The sequence below is a fragment of the Typopeltis vanoorti genome, chromosome 13 (genome assembly GCF_054136105.1).
Source record: "Typopeltis vanoorti isolate ZY-2024b chromosome 13, IOZ_Tvanoo_1.0, whole genome shotgun sequence".
Lineage (NCBI taxonomy): Eukaryota > Metazoa > Arthropoda > Arachnida > Uropygi > Thelyphonidae > Typopeltis > Typopeltis vanoorti.
In genome coordinates, this window is record NC_143561.1 from 86,279,572 (window position 1) to 86,303,075 (window position 23,504).

The 23,504-nt window shown below is 36.6% G+C and overlaps 1 protein-coding gene across 2 annotated transcripts in view; it reads left to right on the top strand.

Moving 5' to 3' along the window:
• Positions 1-23,504, top strand: part of Mctp (multiple C2 domain and transmembrane region protein) — a 642,744-nt gene that overhangs the window by 57,514 nt on the left and 561,726 nt on the right. Inside the window, exon 1 of one of the 2 annotated variants that reach the window (XM_090402331.1) lies at positions 151-191. The exons of the other annotated variant lie outside the window; for it this stretch is intronic. Within the exon in view, the coding sequence (XP_090258457.1) occupies positions 182-191 (10 nt within the window). The 5' untranslated portion in view covers positions 151-181. Of the gene's footprint in view, positions 1-150; positions 192-23,504 lie in introns of those variants that run through there. 2 annotated transcript variants of the gene reach the window in all.

A 23,504-nucleotide genomic window follows, 5' to 3' on the forward strand; every position in this document is an offset into this window, starting at 1 on the left:
CCCAGTTTTCTACAGCTATGCAGGCAGAACAGCAGAACTACTAGCGACGTCTGCTACGCACGTATGCGCTACTGACATCTAACGGCAAGAATTGTTTGCGCGCGGTAATGCAAGTGGCAACTGCTATCAGAGTCCGCAAGACGTCGTACAGTTAGTGAGTGATCAAGTGCTGGAAAGGATCATGGAGTCAGGTTGGTAGCGTTTTCTTTTCTTGAATCTTTTATATGTTTGTTTATCATGTGTGTGGTAGCTACTGGGCTAGAATAACCAGAGGAGTATTTGTTAGCGAGACAAAATAATAGATGAACACCCACAAGGCATTGGTTCGACTGCAGTACTGTCGACGTCTTGTGTCAATGTGAAACATTAGCGAAAAAGACGCGAATATGTGGTTTGATAAGGATATGAATGTAGAATTCATCGGGGATTTACATTTGCTAGAAATATCTATTTTTCTGATATCGTTTGGCTGCCTCGCACTGTCGTTGTGCAGCTGTATAAAATACTTTAAAATATAAAGCTCAAGTCGGGCTGTTCGAATTGAATTATTTCTATAAACTAAATGATTTAATTGCAAAATATAGCAATAAAATTCGGAATTTAATTTAAGTATTAAAAAAAAAATTAAATATTGAATCTTAAATATCTGTAGCTGTTACGTGCTTAAGATAATTTGCTTAGTGTATGTTTTACTGTCCTCTACTGTAATATAACGAAGTCGGTAGTGTTTTTTTTGTTTTGTTTTTTTAACTACTGTTCGGAATAATGCATATTTTTAATAATTGCATAAATGAGGTGTTGCTTTTAATTTGGGAGAAGATGAATAATTTCCTAATATCGGATTCGGATAGACGACCCACGTGGTCTTAGTTAAATGAATAGCTTATGCCATGTGCCAGTCGCGCCTCGTAAAATTCGTTTTGGATAACTTTATGCGTTCAGCAGCAGGTAGCGACTACCTTACTGATTTTAAATCGTCTTGATATTCCGAATTTCCGTATTTTATTATTGTTAACGGGTATAAAAAGATTATTCTGCGTAATTTCATTAACGACAAGTTTTATAATTAAATATTTTTAACTCCTATTCAGAACTACAAGAAAAATATTTATCGAATGTTTAAAATTTTATTAATCTACTCAGCTAACGCTTATGTTGTTCCCATAGCTTGTTTAGAAATAAAACTCTATAGCACTTTTAATGACAAATTACGCTGTTTCATATGAATTTCATTTTATGAGTATATACATTAGAATTATGATCTGATAAAATTATTTTTATAAACTATTTCATGGAGCTCAAGCTTAATGAATGGATCCTAAATCCAATTACCTAAATGGATATGAAGTCCGGACATTATCATCCCTTTCTTGTTAATTCCTTTTTCCAATTTCAAACAAAGTATGTCCCATTATTCTACTGTCACAGGCCTTTTTTTTTTTTTTTTTTTTTTCCCTTTTACCTTAGATTATATACTTCGCTAAAATAACTAATTAGATGCGCTCAACTCTGCTGCATGACACTTTTCAACTCTGCTGCATGACACTTTCCAGTTCATATGAAAGTCCCATAATGAGGAAATTATTTTTGTTTCTTTATCAATAAATATTCCATTAGAAACAGGACAATTGAGGTATAAGCTGTCCCTAAGCAAGTACCATTTGGCCCCACTAAACTCAAATGTTAATTAAACGTTTTATTTTGTTTTTAAATTTTAAATGGTTGATACAATGTTGCCGCCACCAAACTCAAGTAAATGCTATTTAAAGTTTTTTTTTCTCGCCTTCCAAACTTGCCGTTTCTAGGCATTGCCTTAATTGTTTAGTGGACCCTTATTATACAACTGTAATTTCAATCAGAATTTCAGATTTGTGGAGCTGGCACAAGAGAAAACATAACTTCAGATTTTGTAAAGGATACGTTAGACTTTTCTATCGTTGCCCGGCACCTTATATTGCGGCGTTTGCATTTGTAATCTGTGCGTTGATGCAAGTGCGCTCTTAGCGAATCAAGATGTTAGCGGTATTTAACTCGAAAGCATGACATTCTCTCATATCCGGCCGGCCTGCTTGGCCAAGTGGTTAGCGCATTCGCGCTCCGATTAATAGGCTGCAAATTCGAATCCCCTTCGATGTTGGCGAATGTCTTCTGGTGGGAGATGAGTTTCATCGCCCCACTTACTGAAGTTCTAAAATGGCTTGAAAAAGTCCCCCGTTTGGTCTTTTACAGTACCTGGTTCCATGTACTATATTCGTTAACATTTTTCACTCAATCTTTGTGCCATAAAAAAAAAAAAACTGTGGTAATAAGCAACTCCTTTTTACCAACCTCAATTACCATAAAGTTTAGCTTTTGTCTTGCGTAGAGTCGCGGAACTTCTGTTTCAGAATATTCTAAATCTTTGCGCCATATTTTTGCTCTTAAAAGGATTCTGAACCAAAATTGAGATAGCTTGACAAATATTTGAAACAAAATTTTTGTCGGGATCACGAAAACAATTTAAATCCGCCCAACCAGAGTGGAGTTATAATATGAATTGACGGACAAAACAGATATAAGATGTAATTCGGTATTTGCCAAATACACGTTAAAATATATATATAAAATCCTGCCTTGATATGTGTGTGTGTGTTTATGGAACAAACCACTAAGCAGTGTGAAAAAGGGTATGTGAGGAGGCGATTTCGGTGAATGGAATAGCGTTTAGTGGTCTAATTGCAGAAAATGATATTCTGGAATATCCTCGCAAAGACATACCAGAGATGTTCAGGACTCTTTATTTAATGCTTTCTTAGACCTAAATGGACGAGACGCATTCTGAACGCTACAGTGGAATACAACCTTAGTCGAGGACAGTTTATCCTGATACATGCAACAGTGGATAAAATATGGATATATAACTTTATCAAACGCGCGCGATTTGGAAAGACTTGAGTTCCCTCCCTCTCAGAGGCGGGAAAAAAAAAAAAAACGGGCTTTTTAGCTTAAGTGAGTTAGTCATACGGAAGTTAAACGTTACCTCTCACGATGAAAACGATAAAAACCGGCTAGAGAATACTCAGCTTTAAGTTTTGAAAGCAAGTTACTTTGTCGTAAAAGACATCCAGTCAAACACAGAGATAAACTACACACGCTTTCCAGGAAAGGGGAAAAAATGAAGTTCTGAAAATTATTACATTTTTGCCTGGAGTTGGACATCGATAACCGATTTTTTGTGAATTTCAGCTATTGTCCTTATTAGTATCTTGGATTAGGCTAGGAGGCAGATAATCCGGAGACGGTGTGGTATTAACGAAACGTTTTGCACTCTCACAACCGAACAATGAACGAGATCATGAGACGTTGGCGGAAGTGACGTGACGGTTGGTTTCCATTATCTCTATAGACCAGTGTTTTCCAACGTAGTACAATTTGAATATTTTGGAGGGCAATTAGAAAATGACGTTGCATTCATCACCGATATACTCTAAAAAAAAAAACTCACCATTGTCGGCGATAACTGTCGATGTTGCAACCCTGACTTTCCGAGAAAAATAACCTGACATCACTAGTATAGCAGTCAACATAAATACAGTATCAAGCAGTGGCGGCCGGTTAAAATTTTAAGTTGGGGTGCTGCATATACAAAATAAATTTTTTTTTTTTTTCCTAATCAGTAACCAATTTATTAATAAATAAATTTACATATTAAAAATTGCTTTATTAAAAATATTTCATCCTCGCCACGAACAAGCACCAATAATAAAAATTTCGTATCTCACAGAAATAATGCGCGCATGCATACAATTTATGTGAGCGACACTGCTCAAACGAGCAGTGTCGGATTCATTTGTTACGTGCAATCGGCGAGTCTAGCTGCAATTGGCCGAACGCGATAATTCTGACACTGCATTAGATCGCAGTGCATTTGTTTCGTGTAACGATAATTGAAAAAATATAATTCTTTTCATATTTTCAACAATGACACGTGTCATAATTCAGCCTTGTATCTATAATAAATACGTTATTTTAACAGAATAAAATAAGATTTACAAAAAAAAAATAGTTCACTCCCACCACGAACACGCACCAATAATAAAAGTTTCGCATCTCACAGAAATAACGCGCGCAAGCATACAATTTATGTGAGCGACACTGCTCGTTTGAGCAGTGTCGCTCACATAACGTGCTACGTGCACAACAAATACTTGTTACGTGCAAATGACAAGCGCAAACAAATATCGGCGAGTCGAGCTGCAATTGGCCAAACGTGATAATTTTGACACTGCGTTAGATCGCAGTTTATTTGTTTCGCAATCTAAAGCGTTAATCGAACAATTCCAATTATTAACTATTCAATCAATATCGAAACATAAGCTGTAACTTTTAACATGTTGTATTGCATTTATATAATGTTGTAAGCATTGTTATTATTTCCTTGGGAGTGCTGCGGTGTCGCAGTGCTTATGTACGAGCCGCCACTGGTATCAAGAACTCTCAGAAAAGCAAAATGAAGAGCCTATTAGAAATTTATTCAACATAAAAGGAACAATGGCTGGCTTTCTGACGAGACAGAAACGAAATGCCGAAATTCAACTAGTTATTGCAAAAAAAAAAAAAAATCCTGTAACCCTTCCCGTCGTCATATTTAGTTGAATGTGGCTTTAGTGCTGTAAATGACTTTTTACTGAAAAAAAGAAATCATCTGGATATCACAAACCATGGGGATTTGAAATTGAAAATGACTAAATTAGTACCTCAAATAAAAACTCTTTGCAGCAGACATCAAGCTCAAGGATCGCATTAACTTGGATTTTATTTTCCCGAGTTCAGTTCGATTTATGTTTTAGAATATACAAAGTAATATAAAATTTATATTTATTGAAGAAAGTCAAATTAAAAACAGTTTTACCTATGTTCCTTTTTTATTTAAAGTACATATTTATATTATACTTTTTCAGAACTTGGCTGACTATTATGCTAGAGGGCAGCAGAATATTTGAGGCATTGAGGTGGGGCATGATCCAAAAAACGTTGGGAAATTGCTGCTGCCCACTTAAAAAAAAACTTGCTTTAAGTTTTATGTGAAGGCGTTTTTTTGATCGTTATTTGTACTGGTGATTCTGTTAATATAGTTGTTTTCGTATTTGTTGTGCTCGTATATTGATTTGTATCTGCTTTCTATTTAATTGTTCGTTTTTTTTTCTTCCATAATATTTTCTTTTCATTTCTTGTAACTGCTTTTTATTAGCGAGCTTACTGTTAAGGTTGAAGATTTATCTGTGGTTGTTCGTTTTTTTTTTTCTTCCGTGATATTTTCTTTTCATTTCTTGTAACTGCTTTTTATTAGCGAGCTTACTGTTAATGTTGAAGATTTATCTGTGGTTGTTCGTCTTTTCTTTTCTTTTTTTTTTACTGTTATTTCTTTGTTGTATTTTGGGTACTAGTTTTGTCCGTTTTCCATTTGTGTCGTAAGGTTTTTTGATGTTTGAGTTTTTGGCATGACAGTGTTTTATTTATTTTTTTGTTCGTTTTTGCTGGTAGCTTTTATGCTAGTTCTGTGGGTGGTTGTTTTTAAAGTAGGTTCATCTTTTTCTAGTTCTGACAGTGAGATTGGCGGTTCCAGTGCCCAACTTTCATTAATTTGTAATTGGTAGTGAATCCATTCATTAAAAGTGACAAGTTAGTGAATAATAGGTTGGAGTGTGAAGGAGGAAAAGGAACATCGGAATAATCAGTATTTATTGTATTAATGTAATTCTAATGTATTGAAAGTAATAGGTTACGATTACATGGAGAAATAAATGTGGCGAAATATTTGTGTAATGATCGATCTAGAATTTCATTCAATTTATTAAAAAAAAAAAAAAAAAAGTGGGCGAAGTATGTTCATTTGGTTATATAAAAATGTGTGTGATTTAAATTACGAGTACATTGTATACATTTTTCTGTAATGTTCTAATAGTTTTATTTTTGCTTTGTTTTATGTGTTGTGATGTTTTCACCCCCCCCCCCCCCCACTTGAAATTTTATCAGCATTGTGTTTGGTATGCCTAGTAGTGTCACGCGATCACTGTCACCGGATGCGACTCAAGCCACGTGACTTTCGTAGGTCACATGGGTCTGTTATCGGAGAGCAGTGGGTTTCGTGAACTCTGTGTTTCGTTTTCAAAAAAAAAAAAAATAATAATAATCCGTTGTTGCTTCTTTATTCAGGTTCCACCACCCTAGAAGATTAACAATAACATTCTCTAGTCACTTCTAAACATATACAGCATTATATATATGGATCCCATTTTTTGAAAACAACAAACCGGGACACAATAAATTTTGTAGAATTAAGGGTGAAGAGAAATAAATTTCTCTTAATCCTTATCATCATAAAGCTATCATCACAATCACTGCTTTTTGTTATGAAAATGAAAGGAAAAAGATCCTTAAATTTTTCATTGACATTACTTTCTTTTGGGCATTTTGTAACAAACGGTATAACTTTTATTAATTTAAAAAATACAATATTCACAATTAATACGAGAATGCAAGAATACGAAATGAACAGTTCAAAGCTAGGTTATATCACATACCCTGTAGCGATATAAACACAATTTAGCGCCTGACACGTGAAGCTTAGTTCGCAATGCGTGCGATATCCAACGATAACTATCGTGTCGCGTTCATATTCAAAAACATGTCGACCAGTGAGAAACATTTCGGACCGTCGGATATCGTACGCTATGCGAACTAAGCTTGAGACAAAAGATTGCTAAAAATTTACGGCCGACCAGACGAACGAAATAGATGCCGTGGTTGCGATTAGTTAAAAATACAGTTGGGCGACTGTCTCCCTCATTCTGACATTCTTTTCTCCGGCTGAATAAAATGTATGGAACTAAATCGTTTTCCCAAAATTCTAACATTCTGGTAATTCACCGAACTACAAAATAAATGTCTCTGCTTAAATATAAAAAGCCAATATGCTTCATTTCGGCGATATAACATTATTTAAATTAAGGAGTTATTAAATCCCACATTGTTTTAAAACCGAATAAGAAACTCAAAGATTGGAATCAGAGAGTTTCATGCCGAAGTATAATAAACTATAAAAGTATCGGCGATTACTAGCGTGAGCTAATGCAAGTAGTCCTAGTACGTAGTACAAACTCGGGCAACTTGCAGCAAGGGTGGTAAAGTTTTGATCGCTATTCTTGGTATTTTCCATAATGTAAAAACACATTTCCTAGGAAATATATGCTGTTATTACATTATGGTGAGAGGTCACTACCCAGACTGGTTTCAGCCTTTATTGAAAAACCGGTTTCCCCTTAATTTAAATAATGTTTATATCACCGAAATGAGACCTGTTGGCTCTTTATATTTAAGTAACTTAATGGGTGCACCTTTTGGACAACTCGTATAGCAGCGTATACAAGTTCTTTTCGCTATACCCTTTGGTATTAATTTGGTCTAGCTACTCACTGATGAAGCCTCAAACTTCACAAAGTTTGAGGCTTCATCAGCTTCCTCAAACTTTACCCTTCACAAAGCCATGCTGTTCCCCCATATCTCATTTTCATCAATCCATTCCTGTATTTTTCCCTTGACTATTTTCTCCAAAACCTTGATAACGACTCCTGATATGTTGATCAGTCGGTAATTTGCAACGGTTGTCTGGGATCCTCCTTTATGCAGTGGAATTATTTTCCCCTCTTTCCACCCCTTCGGGACTAAACCAGACCCAAGACTCAGATTAAACAACATGGTCAAGGTCACTGATAATTCTTTGGCCGCTTCACGTAAGACCCGTGCCGGTATACCATCCAATCCCGCAGATGTATTCACATCAAGGTTCTGTAATAGACTATTCACTTCCACTTCCTTCACCACAATTCCCGTACAAACTAATGGTTCCTTCGTTCTTTCAATGTCACCACCTGGGTGATATACGCTTTCTAAGTGCTCACTCAGTAATTCCACTATATCGATTGATTCAGTGACCTCCTCGCCATCGGCATTCCTTAAAATCATTCTGCCGTGTACAGTATTTCTTTTACTTGCAGCATATTGAAAGAACTGTTTGGGATTCTCTTTAGCTTGCATAGCTAGTTTCCTTTCATAATTCGCTTTTGCTTTTCTTACCACGCTCGTTACCCTTCTGACCTGCACTTTATATTCGTGTGCCTGCAGGTCACCTTTCTCTTAAAAAAACAAAACAGTTGTTTCTTTTTTTTTTTTGCAGCTCAAGCTTAATGGTGTTATTCATCCATTTAATCCCTACTTGTTTTACTGTTCGGACCCTAGGTATACAATCAGCCATAACCTCCTGAAATGCTCCTTGACCACTTCCCATGCTCTGTCGACATCCAGCCCTTGCAGTTTTACATGCTATGGCACTGAATCAAGCAATCTCCTAAGCATGTCATACTTGCCAGCACGGTAATTTCACATATACCCTGTCTTAATCGAAAATTCCGCACCTTTAGCCACCTCCCAGGTCAAGACCTTATGATCATTCTCACCAATAGGTGGCAACATGGTCATATTCATTACAGTCAAATTCTCAGATGCTATTGCCGGGTCAAGCACTCTCAAACCCCTAATATTTTCTATTACATGCTGTCTCAGATAGTTATCCCTTAGTAACTGAATAAAATCCAATTCCTCACATGTGTCCTCTCCTCCTTCCAGTCAAATTTATCATAGTTGAAATCCCCCATAATAATTACCCTCCTTCCACTCATTTCATCAATTTGTTTATGCATACTAAGTTACTCCGAACAATTTCTTCCGCTAACAGTCATTATTCCCCCCCCCCCCACACACACATACCTTTCGTTTGAGTAATCGGGATTTAACTCTTCCTGTCCTGATCTTTTATCGATAACTTAAGTAACCTTCTAACACATCCCCGAACTAACTATTTTAAGTTGTTGGAAGATATATTAATTGCCTTTTTCTTATGCACAGCACTTGTAGAATATTGTCCGTCTATGCATTAGGCCATCTTGTCTTCGTCACACACCTCACCAGTCGCTTTAGACGTTCTAACCAAAGATATATTTGGATCCAAACATAGCGTTCGGTTTATGTAATAGTTTACATTTAAGTGTGAAAGAATCGTACCAACCATACTATTTTCAGTGTGTAATCTGCAGGAGAAAATGTATCATGTGACTGTTTTTCAGCTGCTTAACTAAAACATTTCCTTCCTACTTATAATTTTGTTGAAGTTCTGTGTATCCTGTAGTATACACTTCATTTTGTACATTTAATTCGTATTAAATATTACTTAAACATAGCAGAGGAAGTGATGTATATTCTGCAATGTATCACTGAAGTTTGTAAGATATCAAAGGTATTATCCTCTTCAAGCTTGTAACTTATTTTTATTTTTTTTTTTAACACTCGAAGTCATGGTATTCAAATCTTCTTTTCCCTAGATCTTCTCCCTTTAATTGGGACATAAAGGCAGTACATTTTTTTCCCCCTTCACATTTAAGTAATATCTCAAATGGCTTCCTAAGTCGCTCTCATCAAGAATAATTCCTCATATTGATATATTTGCAATGTTATCATTGTTTTATAGAAATTTCGGATAATTGTTACTCAGTTTATTTCTTGTAATATGAGTTTCTTCCTCCTTTTCCGATATTCGTATCTGCCTCTTGTATCATTAAGTTATGACAAAGCATGACCTGAAATCACAATTGCTAATAGTTTAGTATCCGTGCCTGAATATTAATATTTCCTATTTATTTGTGCAGTTAATTCAATTGTAGTTCCCGTTACTCAAAGTACTCCGCAATGCATTTTACATATTAAGCAGGCGCCAATGCTAGAATAGCGTTGTTATACGTGCAGGTATGCATACGATAAGCAAACAAGTTTATCTTTTTGAGCCTTGAACATAATTTGGATAACCAAAGAATTGACTATTGACATTAATGATTTTAGGGGTGAAGCAAAATGCTTTTCATATTTCCCGCTCTCTGTTACGGCTACAGTGAGGGTAAAATTTTATGAGCAGTTTGCTCGCCCTGAATGGGTATGGAGATTATGCATCGCTACACGAAGTTAAAATGGCTTTTGGTCTTTTATGTTTGAATATATCCGTTGCCTCGTAGGCTACAGCTTGCTGAACTTGATCGTTTTGATGTATGGACGTTTTTAGGAAAAACTTTGTTGCTAAGGGTTGTAGGAAAGAGAAGACATAAGGAATATTTGTATCTCAATGAAGTTGATTTGTTTCTGATGAACCATGAGGAGTTTAGAATCATTCGTAAGCACTTGTTTTGTACACGTTGTAGTTTGAGAATGTTAGTATTGGAAGTATGGCTCCAGGCTGGTGAAGCATATGTGACTATGGGGCGAATCGTCAGCTGGTATAAAGGCAATTTAATTCTGATTCTATTAATTAGGGGATTCTGTTCCTATTAATTAGGGGTAGATCTAGGCGATGGCTTTAGATGCCTTTGCACACGTAGTTTTGATGTATTGGTTAAAAGTTAATTTTTTGTCGAGCACCAAGGTATTTTGTTTCTGTCCGCCAGGGAATTTTAGTATTGAATAGTAAGACGTCTCCTGCAGGAGATATCTATCTTTTTGTGAAGAGAAAGGCTGAGCTCTTTTGGGGATTCACTTGTAGTCTCCATTTGGAGAACTATTTCTCTAACTTTAGGTTTTCTTGAAGCTTTTTAGCAATGAGGTGTGGCCGGAGAGATCTGGCTAATAATGCTATATCATCCGCATATAGGGCCATGATGGATGACATTGGGTTATGTGGAATGTCTGACATGTATATAGGGAATAGCAATGGAGCCAGCAGGAATCGCTGCGGTACTCCGGCCAAGATATGACGCTGGGATGAGGTAGTACCATTGATCTTGAGTTGCATACTTCTATTCTATAGATATGATCTAACTAGATGTGCCATTTTCAGTGAGATACCGGCTGAGATAAGTTTATGTAGCAATCCGAAATGCCATGTTTTGTCAAATGCTTTGGATAGATCAAGAAAAACAGCTCCAGTGTATTGACGCCAGTTGTAGCTGATGGTATGTATTCAACTATTCTGTGGATTTGCTGGTTAGTACTATGATGTTGCCGAAAACCGAATTGCTCTTTAGGATGTTTAGTTCATTTACTGAAGCTTGAAGTCGTGAGAGGGTGACCTTCTCTGCAATCTTACCCAAGTTGGAGATGAGACTGATAGGACGATAATTGTGAGACAGGTGCGGGTCCTTGCCTGGCTTATGAATTGGGATTACATCAGCCTGTTTCCAGGTGGGAGGAAAATAGTGAAACCTTATGATTGCATTTATTATGGTCAGGTGCACTACAGCTTTTTGGGGCAGCAGCTTGATCACCCTATTTGTGATGCCATCTGAACAGGAGTTTTTTTGTTCTTTAAATTTTTTATAATATATATTTCAGCAGGTGATGTGGGTGCAATACGGTCAGCACCGGTATCAGGAAGTTTTAATGGGTGTCTGACCTGTCTGTGAATTTTATACAAGTTATTGAAGTCTAAGTTTTCATAAGAAGGTTTGCACTACTCTTCTAAATTTTTTGCTGTGGTTTGTCTTTTCTACGTCTGTGTGAACAAGGCCCTGATCAGAAAGTATGGGGGGGGGGGGGAATCTGCCTTTGTTTCTGATATTCCTCAGTAGTCCCCAGATAGTGATCAGTAGGTGAGATAGAAGCTAAATTTTCTTCCCATAGTTGGTCTTTGTAAGCTTTGAATGCATCTCTCACTGCCCCATTTAGTCTGTTAAGAACCGTTTTGTCTTGTGGCGCGCGAGTGTTGTGAAATCTTTTCCTTGCTCTGTTTTTTCCTCTGATCAAGTTCATAATGGCTTCGGGCGGCAGACGACCAGGCTTGGGGACAGATTTGTAGGAGGTGGCTGCCATTTATAGCGTAGTTAATTTGTTGGGTGAGGCTTGTGACTGCGGTTTCAACATCTTCTTTTGAACTTATATGAGGAACAGGTTCAATGTAATCCCGAAATACTTTTGACAATCTTTCCATGATATAAGTGCGTGAGAGGGAGGAGACAGGTATTCTTGTTTTCCCCAGCTGTAGTAGAATTGGGTTACGATCAGATGACAACTCGTTCAATGATTGTAGGCTGTACTGAAGTTTAATATCTTGCAGGATAGTTATATCCAGGACAGGGCCGTCGCCGGATTAGATCGTGCCCTGAGGCAAGCAATTAAATATAGACCCTCATGGATTATAAGACAAATTATAAGATTATAATGGATTACAGGACAAAAAATACGAAAATCTCCAATTGCTATTCTGTTTTTATTACAAGAGAAACATTAATGCAAAACGACTACATAATAATATTAATTGCATGTTTTCTCTACGGGGATATCGCATAATAATACTGTTTATAAGCTCTTCTAAATTTAAATTATAAGCTATGTCGATATAGTTGCGTTGCTAGACCAACCAATATTTTTTCGGTCATTGCTGTTCGCAAATAATTTTTAATCAGTTTAAGCTTGGAAAAACTTCTTTCTGCACTTGCTACGCTAACAGGAATTATTAGCGACGGCGCCTACTGCAATATGGCTGAACGAGCGCCCTTATTAAGCCGCGCCGTGAGGCAGGCTGCCTGTATACTACACCCTGTCGACGATACTGATTCAGGATGTCAGCAGTGCCAAACGTACTAAGATGAGTTGGTTCGGTGGGCCTGCCACAACAGCATAGTTTGATCTTATGTAGTTGGAAAGGATGCAGCCATTCTTGTTGTTGGTTCTACAATTCCAGGCAGGGTGCTTGTAGTTTGTCTCCGGCAATAATGATGGACTCTCTAACGCCTAAGATGGCATTTAGATCAGAATGCAGTAGAGTTTTTAAGGGTGGGTTGTAAGCTGAGTAGATTTTCTGTCAGCCAGCCGAGCTAGTGAATACTTCCACACCTGTGACCTCAAGGTTAGTGGTTGGAGGGTTGTTTACAGAATGGTATTTGATATAATTTTTAACGAAGATGGCAGTGCCGCCCCCCTCTATAGTTTAACATGTCGGTTCTGTATAGGAGATAATCCCTTATTTTAGGGCTGTTCGAGGGTATTAGATGTGTCACGCTTATTAGAATAATATCTGGCTGATATCTATGGGTAAAATCCTGGGCTCTAAGATTTTGTTTTTGAGGCCATTTGCATTCCATGCAACTATCTGAAGAGAGACTGGAATTAGTTTGTTTCTATTCATCTATAAGTGCTGTGAGGATGGCTTGTGTTTCTCGTAGGAATCTTTTAGTGAAGGGTTCGACAGGCTGAAGTCTTGTAGCATGTTTGCTAGAGAGGCCGTAATAACAGCTGTCATGTTTGTAGTGCTGTTGGCTGATTCTGTTCTGGCGTTGACTTGTTTGTACGGGCAACATCCGCATAGCTTCTTGTTTATGTTTGAAGGCCTCCGGCTGTGGTGCAAGGGCCCTCTGGTATTCTTGTACTAGAGGAGGACTGTTTAGCTATCTCCAACTGTCTGTTATTCGGGTGCTGAGTACATCCCTTATATGAATGTATTCAGCTGGATGAGGGCCACCGCAGTCGGCACATTTAGCCGAGGTGGTTTTTGGCTTTGTACAGATATTGGTTGGGTAGCTATCCCCACATTTCAGACATTTAAACTCCGCTTCACACAGTTTCTGGGCGTGGCCAAACTTTTGGCACCTGTTGCATTGCCCAGAAGATGCCTTTTTCCGGAGTGGCTCTGATGTGATGATGAGCCCGCAGATTGATTTTAAGTTGTAAATATTTTTGTATATGTTATGGATCTCTACAAGCACTAACGACATGGGAGTCTTGTCAGAGCTATACGTTCTGCTGACTTTAATAGGATGCAGATCCTGTAAATTAAGATCAGCAGCTGTCTCTTCTGGATTAATGTCTTCACAGACGCCATGGAGGGCCACTTTAAATTTTTTTTTTTTTTTGAACTGACTGAGAAGGTATGGTACTGAATACCTCAGACGTCCATTTCCTTTGTTATTTTTCTATAATCGGTCACCTTGGCGGATTGTATCTTGATACTCTCATCCACATTTTTGCCTTTGTAAACTGGACATAGATCTTAGAGCTGACCATCGGTGTTTTTCTCTTAGTATGATCGGAGGCACCTTTTCTATGGTGGAAGCAGGGAGTCCGAAACAGGACCATCTTGTTCCATTTCTTTATCTTTGGGTGGTTCTACGGTTGTTTTGCGCTTCTTCCGTGCGGCGCGGACCTCTTCAAAATCTGAGGGAGTGGAGATCACCAATTCCAACTGTTCCTTCATTTTAGCGGCGTCATCGCCTGTAACGCTTGCGGGGGGAGCGTATCATAAAGTTTCACCTTTCCCGGCCAGTTGTTATTAAGCAGCTCGCTTAGTCTGATGAATTCACGATGTACTTCCTCAAATATCGTATCATCTGTTTGTTCTTCCATGTGCATATCAATGTGAAGTGTCAGAAGCTGAAAAAAAAAAAAAAAAAAAAAAAACGCTTACCATACAGTTGTAGCCTGGTCGGCACTTCTGCAAAACTCCGAATTTTTTGGATAAAAGCACTAGCATAAAATGGCGAGATCTTCAGAACTCATCTGCAACAAGTATCGCTTACAAAAGTCATTCCCGACTCCTCACAATTGCCTACCATCTCGGCTACCGCCAAATAATTTCGTTAAAACTATCGCTTTATATTCATTCAAGCTCTTATTCTAAATATTACTTTTGCCTTTCTGAAGCGTAAATAATCATCGAATCACTATTAAAAAGTGGAACTTCTTGTGTGTGCATGGAATAGAGAAACAAATAATTCAAGCTAAATATGGAATGAGGAGATCGTCAGCGAAGGCTGAAGTACACTCAAAGGGCAGCGAACCGTAGGTTTCTACTCCTAGTAGCACACCGTAACATAAGAGTTAGCGGCATCTCTTAGGTTAACATTACTTCTTAACGATCAATATTAGGTGAATGTAAGACTTGCTAGAGCTGCTCTAGTCCGAGAATAAGCTGCCATAGCCCTTTCTTAGAACAAAAGGTTTACAATATGTTTGAGACGATTGCATTTGACTCTAAAAATAAAAACTTGGAACGTTTGAGAAATTTTCCTTCAGTTTATAATTAAACTGATGCCCTATTCTAATTTATGTATCCACCAATGCATTACTTATACGTAATTCAGTAAAATTTAAGATTTAAATGAAACTTATTTTAAACGTATATCTTGTTCAAAAGAAATGTTAAATTTCTTTGGATTTGGTTTGATTTCTTTCGCTTTTTTTTGCCGTAGGCTGCTGCCTGTCTGTAAATGTCATTTGTCTATTACACATCCAAACTTGCAATATTAATTCTATGATTATCGCTTTAAAATAGTTAAATATACCCGTTTCCTTTCAACTGTCCCTTGCCAAATAAGTTTCATACTCCTTGTTTGCTTTCTTGATAAATGGAAACGTAGTTCAATTAGCGGACTGTGTTGTCATCAAATCAAATATTTGTTAGTCAGCTCCATCAGGTATCATTAGGCGACGTGGAACACCGCTGTATTCCTCCTAGGTGCAACTCGGTAATTGCGGTGATTTGCTGACTTGATCACTTATGTCAGTGATAATATTTTCTCCATGGGCACAAGGAGTTCCAGATGTCCCAGAATCTTAAGGTATCTAGAAGTAGTTCCGATTGTTCTGTTCATTTTGATTTTCAGTTGACAAAACATTGTTTATGCTACTTAAAAAAAAAAAAAAAAAAAAAAAAAAAAAAAAAAAAAAAATCTATTCTGAGATTACGGGAGTAATCTCTAAGTTATTGTTACTTAACGTTTTTGTTAAGCAGTAGCAATCGTTTATAAATTCTGTTGACTCTTGAGAGGCAAGATAAACATGAATGTAGTCAATTATTAAGATAATGAACTCTTTTAATTCCCAATATGCGCCTTATTAAATCAACAGACGCTAATTGGAAGGTCTAAATCTGATGTATCGCACCATAATTAATGGTTTTCTGCAAGTTAATTCTTATTCAAACGAAGTTTTTTCCCCGCATTGTAAGAATTGCTTAAATGTGATGTCCATTTTCTGAAGATAAGTAATTTATTTTTCTTAAGACTCGTCTTAAGAAAAATAAATTTCTTATTTTTCTTAACCGAAACCAAGATTAAGAGGTTATACCGTTTAAAAGTAGTATTATAGTTTGCCGTCACGTTCCGACTTAATTTCCAAGAGTTATCTTTAATCATGCCGGATTAATGGCATGATTAAAGTACTTAAGCGTCTACTTATTTTCGTTCTTAATAAAAAAAAAATTTATTTTATTTTTCAAATTGCTCTACTTGTTATTTTAAAACAATTTTCATGATATAGCGAATGACTAATTTTAGTCTTTCTTGGTATAAATAAGTGTCTTCAAACTGCAATTTATTTTTCATCCTACAATTTCTACATGCATCGTAGAACTATGAATTCATACGTTAACAAATCGCCAATTTACAGAAGACGTCTATCGAACTTTTCTTTTAGAAGAATATTACAAAACTGCAGTTCTGTTTTATGATTTTTGTCAGCAATTCATTCTTACATATGCTACGAGAAAGGACAAACATGACTAAGATATTTTAGAAGTCTACGCCTTTTTAGTATTACATTTTCGTATGAATTGAACATGATATCGTTCTTCGAACTTCTTTCTCAGTTGTCAGTCTCTTAAAAATTTGGCCTTTATATTCCCATTTAGCAACTAGGATGGTGGCATTTATCTCTAATATGAAAATAAAGAGAAAAGAAATTGCTACTTATGGTACAGTCATGGCTGCATAATTTAACTTGCAGTAAAATACGAACAACAAAATAGAATAAAATAGTTTCTGAAGGTTTTTGAAGACCATAATAAAAAAAATCACTTCTGAATAGCATGATTTTTCTTTAGAAGCGAGTTCTTTTCAGCAGAATGCTACTCTCGAACTATATTTGCAGTTATACAGTAGAAAGCAAGATAGAATGAAAGAAAAGAGAAATCGTTAGTAACTGACATGCATTTAATTATTAGTACACAATAGTGTTGTTGCCAAGCCAGCTTGTTTGAAAGGATGCGTATTTTAAAATTCGTTACGTAATAAAACTTAAGTTGCACAATACTCAGAAGTTCCGTTATGTGTTAACCTCTCCCAATTTTTATTTTTTTCAATTTATTTATTCAACAAATTCAATCAATTTCACACGAAAGTTTGTATGTATTAGTGCTTCGGTTTAAACGAATGTATTGATATTCCTTTCTTCTTAAAAAAAAAATGCTTTGTAGAATATCATACCTTTTTTTAAAAAGGCATATGAAGCAAATTCATAAAAATTTTAGTACTGAATTTAATTACCGTATTTTAAAAATGAAAACTGCGTGTTTTTTCTTCTTTTTTTTTTTTTGCAGACAAAGTACATTTTACTTGAATCGAATTGCAAGGAACCCTTGGCGAAAACACTCAGCGACAGAAACATCTTTCCTGAGTAATTAACAATTGTAATACTGATAACACTACTACCCAATGCGCATTTGTCCATTGAATCAATGACGTTTTGCTATTCACGTTTCTCCTCGTTCCCATTAAAACTGCTTTGGTGTGTAACGAGTGAACCCCCTATTTAAAATGCACTTAATCGTCTTAACTAAGCTGTAAAAACTAAATCTAGGAATTGAAATTCCAGAACATTTACTACGCCGGGGGGGGGGGTGACTCTTTTCATCCCATAAAAAAATATAGAACGCGTAACAATTGTGCCAACATGATGGAAGATAGACACAACAATAAATCAGCCTTAACAGTTCTGCATTCATGCGTGGCGGCTCATAAATTCGTTAAACGAGAATAAAATCGATTTTTTTTTTTTTAAACTTACAAAAGGAGTCATTCATTTCTGAATATCCAGTCATTACGCAATGCCATAGCGTATCCATTCGACAATATTATCAAAACAGTTTGACTATCGTGTTCCTTCTTTCCCCATTCTTCGGATTCCGAAACTTGAATGAATGAAAATAGCATACATATTATGATATTATGCGAGTTGTAAAGATGGCGACAAAGGCTGAGACCTATTAAAGTCAGTGTGTCTACGAATTGCAGAAAATTATACTGGCCTTTGCCTATTTCGTGATATTAACAACCCGAGTTTTTGATACGTCAGTTTCTTGAATATCCTTTAACGTCTAGATATTAATTAGCATCCGATGCGTAATTTAAGATAAATGACAGACGATTGGCCAAGTGAAATATCCTGAATTAGTGATTTCTTGTGTCTATATTGGTTGCATATGAAGACATACAGCGAATGGAAACTTTCCTAACGACTTGGTTTGCCAAGAAAGTTTCTCGTAACACTGCAGTCCTATTAAAACATCTGAAATGCATCCCATTGGAATTTTGGGATTCTTTTGTATCAGTGTTTTGTCATTTATTTTTATACCATAAAGCCAGTTTCGTTTCCTATTATTAGGCGGTCTTCTCTCTTTTCAAGAGGCATACTTATTGAGAGAGACGTCCAAGGAGTTGTGGACTCATCAAGGGAGGCCACATACTACATGCACCAGCTATCATACTTGTTCTTGAATTCATTCACACTATCTGTACTCGCAACATCCAATCACCCACCACTGAGAAAAATCTCTAGCCCTCATCCATTCTTAGCGGTGTTCATTCTCAGCTTCCAAGAATGCCCTCTTGTCCTTGCCCCATCTTCCACAAAATAAAAGAAATCCAACTGAAATCCTGTATAACTCTTTCACAAGTTTAGAAGTCTCAACATACCATCCCTTTTTCTCCTCTTTTCTAGTAGACACTAGCAAAGAGGAGTGGCTGCAGTGTACAAATTCTCAGTCTGTCTTCATAATCAGTATTCCACAATCCGGATATAATTTTTAACGCTTTTCTTTACACTCTCTCCACTATCAGAATCACAACAGAGACCTGCCCACAATAGTCCAAATAAGGTCTCTCAAGGCTTTGTAAAGAGGCAAAATGACATACTTATCTTTACATTTGAAAGTTCGTTTCAGCACTGCAATTATCTTTTGAGCTGTATTTGCAATCTTTGCTATGTCTCCTGAACAACTTCCTCTCTACTAACACAACAAAATCCCTAGCCTGGTATATTTCTTCTAGCATAATTCTACAATACAATACGACATTGGATATCTAATCAGGCCAGAATACTTGACGTTGAACTGACATCCATTTTCCAATGCCCACAGTTCCAGCCTATTCAAAACATTCTGCAAGTACTGCATATCAGCCGCATTCCTAATTACGCGACTTATCTTTGCATCATCATCATCAAATAGCTGTATGTCTCCGGTCAAATCCTTCCCAGTGTTATTAATGTACAGATTGAATAACAGTAGACCAAGGACTGATCATCCTTGTAGTACACCACTAATTACCTTGAATCTTACAGACTTAGATCCCTCGTATACCGCGTTTTGATTATGCCAGTAAGCCATCCTCTTATCCACGCTAATATTTTATAATCAAAACCCATATTCTGTAATTTATACAATAATATTCCATGCTGTATTCTGCCTTAGCAAAATAAAAACGTATCATGATGTATCCATTCTCCTTGTAGGTCACTGGTAACAATGTTATAGAATGTGAGCAAGTTGCTAAAACATGACCTTTCCTTAGTAAATCCACTATACGTTACAAATAGATTCTCTGTCAACCCATATCTGAATGAGCCCTGACCAACTTTTCCAAAATCTTCACCACCACTCCTGAGATACTGATTGGTCGATAGTTGAATACGTCGGTCTTTGCTCCACCCTTGCGGAATGGAACTACCATACATTCCTTCCATTCCATTCATACACCAGGTTGATAGCTTTGAACAAAATGGGCACTCATTAGCTGAACAACCTCTTCTGCATCCATCACCCTCGCACCATCCCAATTAAGTAGTTATTCTTTCATATTCGTTCATTCTTTTACTTGAAGCATATCGATGGAATTCTTTGCGGTTATCTTTAACTTGCAGAACCAGTTCCTTTTCATACTCAGACTTAGCTTTCCGTAATTATAAGCATTCTTTCTTTCCTCCTACCAAAGTATCAAGTTGACTGCTTATAATTTTCATAACGGATATCATCCTTATGCACACGGTATCCGTCCACATCATCCTCTTCTTACGAATCTCTTGCTTGATAAGATTACACATTCGTTTGACTCCTGTCCTATTTATTCTTTGAACTCTCGGGTTCACATTCTGATATTTCATCATTTAAGTATTTTCAAAATGCTTCACATGCACTGTCGATATTCTTCCCATCCAGCAACCGATACCATTCCACTGAACTCCGTATACTCCTCAGTTATTCATAATTTCCTGCTTTGTTGTCCAGCATGTAACCTTTTCTGAATGGAACATTCATAAACTTAGCCACTTCGCAATATTTCTCTATATGATTTCTTACCTATTTCGTATCTCATTCTGTTAATATCCCAGTGGATTCAGGTTCTTCATTGACGAATTTTATAGTATTAGAGTACTACAGTTGAATTGGTGGCCTTTTAATTTTCGTTTGGTTCAGTTTCGTTGCCTGCTGTTGTTAGATACTTCTAGTGTCCCTTAACTTTCAAATTGATTTTCGCCACTAAGGAAGAATCATCCCTCTGCCCATTTTCTTGGCTTATAGGTTTTTTAGATGAAGTTACTTTAGAGCGCACAAACTCTCGGCACTGCAGTTTTTAAGAATTAGCTTATCTGTTTCGATGTACGTCTTTCTAATTTCAGCATGACATACATTTCTTTAGATATTTCTTTCTTTCCTCCTACCAAAGTATCAAGATATAAAGTGAGAGGTGATTTTTTTTTTTTTTTATTTGCGAAGAAAGATTGAGATAAAAAGCTTTCATGTTTAGCAGATGAAGATTATCGTTAGACGAAGTATAAAATTTCTTTTCTCAACTAAACGGAAAACACAAACGAATTGAATTATTTGAGTGTTTGTATTGTTTCATACACTACAATTTAAACGATTGTAGCGTTTGACACAGCAGTCATTCTATGTTATCTGACATAGAATGACTGCTGTGTCAAATATCTACGTTATCTGACAATTGGCACTGTTAACAAGAAGTAATAATTTGCTTTTCGTCTCATTGCTTAAGAGGGATTCGGCCAGAAATTTGACATGAAACGTAAATTTGGGAGCCAGTGTGTATTTTATATTTAAATATAGCTCGTTACAGTCGTCTAGCATCTTTTGTTAAAGAAGACGTATAAATATTAGACAAGCAAGAGAACTTATTTTTAATTGTCTGAAGTTCACAATTTTATTTTTACGTGTCATTTTGTTAGATTGAAATTGGCTTCCATACCTACAGAAAATCAAGCATACAGACAGAATAGTCAGTTACTAATTTTATATTATCATTTATATAGCGAAATCAATTTCTTTTATATACTGAACTTTGAAGAGATTTACTTCAGAAATTACTTTTGTAGAAAGGCTGAATCATTCAAATAGAAAGCACAGGATAGGGGATCATTTGTGGTAAAGCATACAGCCCGAAGCAATGTGTAACATATATGAAAGAGATTAATTAACAATCCGTTTGCACTTGGTTACCGATTTTTAAATCCGCTCTAAAAATGTAGCACTCTGTGTCTGAAAGAAGCTGCTGAAGAAATTGATCGCTTAGTAATGTGCAAAGGTCTTGAGCATCGCAAAAATGTTTCCTGAACCCGAACGTAACTGGTACACTTTTGGTAACATAGAATTTTGCGCCTTAAAATCAATATATAATTGATGGCACGGTTACAGCACTACTTTCAGCAAATCTGATATTATAGTAAGGTCTATTGAATTTTCTTTTTCCAGTACACACTGAGGGAGTGCCTTTTTAAACCTTTCGTTTGATGAAAGCATAAGAGCCCCTCGCGAAGTTTTTATTGATCAACCGTGATGTGTAAATCGCTTTGTTTTAATGTTCCGTTTTTTTTGTAATATGTTAGTTAATAAAGTATCCTAGATAAGTCGGTAAAGACAATCATTTTAGAAAGACCCGGGTTACATTCATCTTAGTACAGAAGAAACTTACAAGAAACTCAAGTCAGTTAGCTGCTCTCCTATTAAGATGGCAGTTTTATCATAGTATGAAAAGACGTCAGAGAACACTCAATTTGGACAATGTACCCGCTTTAGTTGCTTGGCCTAATCTTTATAAACAAACAGACCGCTTAATAATATAACTAAATTCCTGCTGAAAGGTGTAGACAATACTATAATAGTATTATATTAAGTTCCCATCATTACTAGTTTCCTGTCAGCATTTTTCCTCCAAATTATTTTATTTATCAGGACATTGTCAGAGATATGGTTCGTTCGATGAGAACGAGCATGATCGTCGTCTTGTAGGATAAATGTCTTCCCTATCTCACCCAAAATACAAATGAACATAGGGGTCCAGACTTAATCTCTGAGGCGCAGCATGCATATGCTTCCTGGTGGAAGGCTGGTGCATTCACTCAACGAGATGCCCACCCAAACCATCACACTATCTCAACCATAAGTGGTCCTTTCACGGTTATTGGAGGGTTAATGTCGTGAAAGGGACACTCATGGTCGAAGTTTTGGGAGCGATCTCGTTGGGTGAACGCACCGACCTGTATGTGCTACACGACGATAATGCTCGGCCTAATGGATCGAAGCTCGTGGACCCATATGTTCAAGAAAAGGCTATCGTACATATGGACTGGTCAGCCAGGTCTCCTGAATTTAATCCTATCGAGAATATCTGGAATGCTCGCTGTTGTTACCAACTGTGTTTATGGACACCATTATAAGCAGCGTGAAAAATCGTTCTGAGCGCTGTATTTGAGGTACTTTGACAATTGGTCTCATGTAGCCATTTGTTACTGAATTAAATTATTCATTTACAATTTCTGTGGGTGTTTCTTTTCCATCTCATATTATACTGCTTTTCACAGAATTGCATAAAAATTCATAAGTTTTTGGTTTGCGATTTTTCTTCGTTCCTTAATTTATGGAAATCAGTGTAATTGAATTTTTAACAAATTTAACAAATTTTTAACAAACACAAACTAATGCATGTATGTGTGTACACACATGCATTAGTTTTATGTTCGCAGGTCAGTGCATTTTAAATAAGCAGTTTAAGAGAGCTTTTCAAAAAATTTATCTTTCTGCAAACAAGTACGCTTCTTAGCTAAGACCTGAATTTTAATCTTGCGACGGAGATCAAATTTTGCAAGTTTTATATTCGCACATTTTCCACAGGAAGACAGTAGGTGTAATTATTATGTGACACTTCCAAAGGCTTATTGTGGGAGGGACGCCACTCCATATAATATACCGTCTACACTACTTAATTCTCCTTCCGCCCACCGGTAATTTTTGTCTTAAGATTATTGGCCGATTACCTGTATGTGAGATGATAAAAAAAAGCCCGAGTTTCTGAAAGAAAAAATCTTGCTACCTCTGTATGGGATCGGTTAACTCACCTTCAGTTGAAAAAGTCCACATCTCGTCA